The 6,703-nt window shown below is 41.7% G+C and overlaps 1 protein-coding gene across 1 annotated transcript; it reads right to left on the bottom strand.

Annotated features, from left to right (window-relative positions):
* Positions 1-1,754: 1,754 nt before the first annotated feature.
* On the bottom strand, positions 1,755-6,423 carry LOC139289815 (gamma-enolase-like). The gene is made up of 13 exons (XM_070911452.1): positions 6,321-6,423; positions 5,624-5,709; positions 5,339-5,434; positions 5,123-5,181; positions 4,952-5,021; positions 4,698-4,831; positions 4,393-4,615; positions 4,117-4,314; positions 3,441-3,517; positions 2,886-3,010; positions 2,691-2,799; positions 2,031-2,089; positions 1,755-1,824 (listed from the first exon to the last, which is right to left on the bottom strand). Exons 2-13 carry the CDS (start codon positions 5,706-5,708, stop codon positions 1,755-1,757), a joined length of 1,305 nt encoding a protein of 434 aa, XP_070767553.1. The 5' UTR covers position 5,709; positions 6,321-6,423.
* Positions 6,424-6,703: the final 280 nt, after the last annotated feature.

Below are 6,703 nucleotides of genomic sequence, written 5' to 3' on the forward strand. Positions count from 1 at the left end.
AACCAATAGATAATAGAAAACATACATATGTATATAACCTATACGGCATTTATATATACATTTATCACTCTACTGCTGCTTTCACCACTAAAACAATGTATGATTTCACCAATATGTCTATATTCTATTTTAATGTATCATAATTATGCATACTTTGACGTCTTTTGTTTTTCAGCAGGAATATTGTAAGAATGTCAAAGTGGTGCGGTATGAGCAGCTGGAAGTTTGATGTGCAGTCTTACAATAAAGTATTTAAGAATGTTGTATTTTCTTTATTGCTCATGTTTCTCATTTTATGTTTACTTTATTACATTATTTTCAGCTGTAATAGAGTCTTTTAAAGCAGTTTCTAAACACGATTTTGATGTTATAGTTATATAGGGTAAGTAACCTATATAATAATAATAATAATAATAATATATGCCTTTTTGCAGAGGTTTTGACTTGTCATAGAAGGAAGAGCACAGGTGCAACTAAAAATTCACGATGGCTCAGTTTTAGTTTTCAAGTAACCATACAAGGACCTGGACCTGGACACCTAAATGGAATGCAGCCATCATTAATGTATAATGACACCTGTGCTTTTCCTGCAATGACATGTCAAAATGTCTGCTGTGAAAAAGGTCCATCACTGAGTTCCCAGCAGGCGTTGTGCCTTGTATCCTGTATTGTGGCTTTAATGGACAACTGCTGCATGTACAACAGATTGCTCCTGATACACATTTTAGCTACATGTGCAAAAGTATGAGAGATGGCCATGAATTATTACTTTAGTTCCTTAAGCTGGCATCATTCAGGAACTATCAAAACAAATTCCTGCAGAAGATACCTCTTGAGTTCCTGCAGGATTTGCGCTGGATTCCTGTTGGAGCTCTCCTTTACATTCCTAAAAGATTCCTTCATAATCCTTAAAAGATCCTGCAGGAAAATTACCACCAAAACCCTGTGCGATAAAATACTTAATACTAATTTTACCAGCAGGAATGACCTTTACTTTTATCTGCAGGATTCCTGTACGACTTTTTTGTAAGCGATGTTAAACAGCGGCTGTGACATCAATATTTAATGTGGCCAGAAGTGCAACATGCTTGAATGTTTCTACTTTCTAGAGAGCACTACAGAGGTGGTTTTCAGCCATATTTGATTCAGTGACTATTTACCTTTTTAAGCAGGAGAAGAGATAAATGACCCCTTTAAACAAATACACATAGAGCTTTGGTTCAAGTTAACATGTAGCCATCTCTTTATTAAGCTTAAACTCAGACATACAAAGTGACAGATGCAATTTTGTAGCAAGCTGCTGAGTGTTCACACCAAAAACAACGTGAGGAAGAGGAAACAACAGGGCACAAAAGATCAAAACATTTCTGCAGTGAGTCAAAAGGAGACAGTCAGAGGGATCAGGAAAGAGAAAGAAACAAGCGCATCAGGGGAAGTGCTCGTCTTGCTGAGAGGTGAAACACTGATTTTTTCCCTCCAGGCTTTGTTCAGGATTTACTGCAACTGGCTGTAGTCAATTAAGTCAATCACTTGCTGAAGCATCAGGTCAATATACTGTAGCTACAGTGCATTAACTGTGAGTTTAAGTTATTTGAAAACTGATTAGTCTTAATACTTCGAAGTGCATCTTCGTGTGTTTAGAGCTTTGCTGAAACGGGTGTCATTATGTCATTGCAATGTGTCTGTCAGGGAAATATAACATGATTTGCATGTATGCACTCTTTCGTGTGTGCTACTGCTAATGGCACTGGCATTCAAAGGGCACTGGGGTTGCGAAAGTTGTGCCCAGCAAAGCGGGCCTGGTCGCCCAACTCTTCCTCAATCCTGAGAGGATGAGGAGGTGAGGAAGAAAATAGAGAGAGAAATGTGGAGCAGGCAGATGAATGTGAAAGAGGACAACAGCAGATGAAACAAAGAAGGAAAGAAGAGAAATAGAAAAGTGGCATAAGTGCTATAAGTGATGTTAAAGATTTTCTAGAAGTATTTCTATACATACACACACATGTACAAATGAAGCTCTGATTACCCACCTCATGAGCTGATTGTATTTGGCCAGACGTTCTGATCGACAGGGAGCTCCAGTTTTGATCTGAAGGGAAACAAAAATACAAAGAAGCACAGAGCGTTACAGGAACAGCTGCATTGTTACTAACACTTGGTATTTGGACAGCAACTAACAGTTATTTTCACTATCGAGTCATCTTTCGATTGCTTTTAGGACAAATCACTTTGTCTGTAAAATGTCAAAAATAACGGCAATTGGTCCCAAAGTTGTATGTTAAGATTTCTTAGACTGATCAACACTCAAGTATTCACATTTCATAGAGAAGAAAGCTTCTGTAATATTAGCATTTTGCAGGTGTACTCAGCAGATGTTTGGTTTGTTTTTCTTGATATATCTGATTTACAAAATTACAAATGATTTTTGGTGTTTAATCAACTGTGTTTAATCAGAATCTCCATTGTTTTAGAAATACAGTTCATAGTTATTTGGTAATAAAGATTATATTGCTAAAATTGCAATGCATACCTTCTACTTCTCTTCATAACATAACCTTATACTTGAGCTTCTATTGCAGAAAGTATTATTGTTGTTTTGTATTGTCTTGTTTCCAAACTGTGTTGTTGCTGCACTGTTTAGTTTTGTACGTATGTATGTTGCAGTGTGTGTGTGCGTGTGTGTGTGTTACCTGTCCAGTGCAGAGACCAACCACCAGGTCAGCTATAAAAGTGTCCTCTGTTTCTCCTGAGCGGTGGCTCACCATCACACCCCAGCCGTTCTCCTGGGCCAGCTTACACCTAAGAGGCAGGGCCAGCATAAATGTGCATGTACACGGACATGTGTGCTTATGTCTGTGCATCAAATACACACAAAACCAACTCACGCCTTGATGGCCTCTGTGACAGAGCCAATCTGGTTGACTTTAAGCAGCAGACAGTTGCAGGCCTTGTCCTCCACGGCTCGTTGTATCCTGCGTGGGTTAGTGACCGTCAGATCGTCTCCGACCACCTGCGCAATTTATACCAAAAAGTTACAGACAGGTTGAAGTGCATTTTGTTACTCACAGTAAAAGTAGCAGGTCCACTCAGCCCAAGAAGTATTCACGTTTGTTGTTGCTCTACCTACGTAAATCCATAAACAGATAATATTAAAGGGGAGCTCCACTGATTTCACACATGAAGATCAGTCTGCATTACAAACTCGGGGCATAGAGTTTGGTGATGTGAGCCTTTACCTGGAAATGAAATACGCTGAGTTTCATTATGGACATTGCAGAATCCAGCATTTTGCCGCCATATTAGCAACTAAATATCAGGATATCTTGACCTCTGCAGAATCAGTTTTGACCATTTTCATGGATGGAAGTGTAATATTCAATTGCTGGAGTACCCTGAACTACTTCACTTCCAGAAAACAAGGACAAAGTGTGATATCTTACCTGGATGCCCACTGAGGCAGTGAACTGTGACCAAGCAGGCCAGTCATCCTGGTCAAAAGGGTCTTCAATAGACACCACTAAAGGAAAGAGAGATGGGTAAGATCATGTTTTAACCTGCTTTGGGAAACCCTCATTTTTTACATTACTCACGTCAATAGGACTCAAGCACCAGTAAAATTGCCAATAAAGGTTGTAATGGGAGTAATATCTTCAAAATTCACATTACACACAGATGCACACACGCACTTGCCCACACAAGCAGGAAGCACACCATTGACAGGGTAAAGAGCCACATCAGAGTAGGTCCCTGCTTGCCAAATGTGCACTGTAGCACATAATTAAAACCTCCTTAACAGGCCCGAGTGTCAGGAGGAGAGATCGGGCTGTGGAGACCTTAAGCTCTCTTGTTCTCTCGATTTCTCTGTCTACGACGTGATGAAAGAAATATGGCAATTGTAGACACATGAAAAAGAGGCTGGTGTGTCCATTTACAGATGGAAGTTCAATCAACTATTAATACTGATGCTGTGTCTCCATGAGCCAACGCCTGGAGGCTCAGTGAACTGTGGAAATCAATATATTTCCCTTATTTTAAAGGTCCATGATGAATAGGAGTTGTCCACATCATATCCTCTATGTAACTGTAACAGCTGTGAGAGAACATTTGTTTGCACACCTGGGTAGTTGTTAATGAAGCCCTGGTAGATGCCCGCCAGCTCCTCAGCACTGATGTTGCGGGCGGCGTTGGGCGGAGACTTAAAATCCAGGTCGTACTTGCCCTCGATGAAAAACTCTGAAGCAGCAACATCCATCCCTATCACCACCTTGTCTGTGAATCCCGCTTTCTCTATGGCCGTTTTAATCAGCTCCAGGGCTGATGGAGAGAGAAACAGATGATGTAAGATGTAAGGCAGCGTCACAGGAGATCAAGGGAAGGAGAAGGGAATATTACCTTCACTGTTCTCTTGTATATTAGGGGCAAACCCTCCCTCATCTCCCACATTCGTAGCATCCTGACCATATTTCTCCTTGATGACACCTCTTAGTGTCTGGTAGAGCTCTGCCCCCACTCGCAGAGCATCACGGAAAGACTCCGCCCCTACAGGAAGTACCATGAACTCCTGCATAGCGAGTCTGTTACCAGCATGGGAGCCCCCATTGATAACGTTAAAAGCCTGAGTGAGGGACAGAAATGGGACATGAGATTGTCTTTTGGCTTTTGTGTTTTTGTAAGAATTAAAATTATACAGGACTCACAGGAACTGGGAGGACCAACTCTCCGTTTCCTGCCAGATCAGCAATGTGACGGTACAGGGGGACACCTTTCTCTGCTGCGCCAGCTTTGCATATAGCCAGTGATACTCCAAGAATAGAATTGGCCCCAAACTTAGCTGGAAGAAACACGGAGGCAGTCACACAACACACATGGCTGCAGCCAGTGACCGCTGGTGCGGAAACATGGCATTACACATACATGCCATCACCGTACATGAGAAGTGAATGAGGCTTACATTTGTTGTCAGTGCCGTCCATTTCAATCATCATGTTGTCCAGTTTCTCCTGCTCCAACACACTGATTCCCTGAAAGAAGCAAGAAATGTCACTCACACAGTGGCTCTTCATTCTTCGTTATATTGTTTGACCATTTCAAAAAATGTATCAAATTCTGCACTACCACTCACAGACTGGATGAGGGCAGGTCCAAGGGTGTCATTAATGTGATTAACAGCCTTAGTTACACCTTAGACAGCAAGACAGAGGGAGATATTTAGATCCATCTGAGAGTGTCAGCCCACATTTATGTCACAAAACCACATGAGAAAAAGCTCAGAGAGAAGCGCAAGAGATAGGCAAGAAAGAGAGAGAAGCACAGACGATACATTTTGTTAAGGGTTCACCTTTGCCCTTGTAGCGAGTCTTGTCTCCATCCCGGAGCTCCAGAGCCTCGTAGATGCCGGTGGATGCACCACTGGGCACAGCAGCCCTGAACAGACCTGCAATGGTGGGTGGATAGAGGGGTATGTGTTCAGAGGTGAAAGGTGGAAAAGGTAAAGGTAAAGGTAAGCTCGTGCGAATACAACCATGAGATTTTTCCAGGTTGAGCCCATTATCAGACAAACACAACTGACAGTCGTACAAACACATCATGTGAGTGATGCTTTTTAATAGATTTGTTTTTTAACCTTTGCCAGTATGCAGATCTACTTCCACAGTGGGGTTTCCCCTGGAGTCCAGGATCTCCCTGGCAACAATATTCACTACGGACATCCTGTAAAAAAAACAAGAAAACATTACCTTTATTTAACCAATTTGTACTGCACATTACAGCTCAGCGCTCATACAGTATATACAAAATATTACAATCATTCCATCTAATTTTGTTTGAAAAAAGGATGAGCGTGAGCAAGAGAATCTGTGTACAGAGAGATAGATGCGTATGAAAATATCAAATGTCAATATCGCATTTCATTACAGCTAACAGCGATGTTGAAGTGCCTGAATTTTACATTAGTCACAAGGACTTCACACTCTCTTCCTGATAATAGTGACGCAGCCTTAGGGATGGAAAGCTGTGGAAAAGATGCTCCCTAGGAAGATTGCTCTCACTCACACAACCACATATATTTATACAGAGGAGGAGACATAACTCAAAAGCCAATAATGCATACCTATTTATGAATCTACTGTCAACCTGTTCCGGACCAAAAGCCAGTTCAATTTCTAAGCTGTTTCAGTCAGTGATTGAGAACACGGACCAATGGAGAGATGAGATGGTGAGAAAACAGAGCAGGAGGAGATGAGGAGTAGAAGGGGGGAGAATGGATGAGGCTTAGAGGGATGGAGGGAATGAAGAAATAGATCAATCTTTTTAAACGTTACCTGCAGCGTGTTTGAAGCCTGATGGAGAAAGTGAGCGTATGTGGGCGAATGAGAGGGAGAGATAGAGGGACGGGAAGGTGGGAGGAGAAGGGGTGAAAACATATGACACACAGGGGGGAGGGGGAGCGTGTGAGTCATTGGAAGACGCAGAGAGGAGGAGGGAACGAAGCTGGGAGAGGAGGAAAAAAATAAGAGGGTGGAAAGAGGGATAGAGTTGAATAACAGAGGTTGGATATAGTTCTTTTGTTTTAGTGAATATAAGATAAAATGTCTGAGAAAGCTGAGCATATGTTGTAATTTGCACTGTAACCTCTTGGTGGACTCCATTTTCAACCTTTGCATTTAACATTGTTTTCCTCACTTCCTACAAGTCCTGTCATTTG

Source organism: Enoplosus armatus, chromosome 9 (genome assembly GCF_043641665.1).
Source record: "Enoplosus armatus isolate fEnoArm2 chromosome 9, fEnoArm2.hap1, whole genome shotgun sequence".
NCBI lineage: Eukaryota > Metazoa > Chordata > Actinopteri > Centrarchiformes > Enoplosidae > Enoplosus > Enoplosus armatus.

What these genes read in the sequence shown, in the direction of transcription:
- LOC139289815 (XM_070911452.1), bottom strand. Translation starts at nt 5,708, where the DNA reads ATGTCCGTAGTGAATATTGTTGCCAGGGAGATCCTGGACTCCAGGGGA. An exon ending in GACTCGCTACAAGGGCAAAG is followed by an intron (nt 5,182 to 5,338) that starts GTGAACCCTTAA and finishes TTGCTGTCTAAG; the next exon opens with GTGTAACTAAGGCTGTTAAT. An exon ending in GTCACAGAGGCCATCAAGGC is followed by an intron (nt 2,800 to 2,885) that starts GTGAGTTGGTTT and finishes CCTGCCTCTTAG; the next exon opens with GTGTAAGCTGGCCCAGGAGA.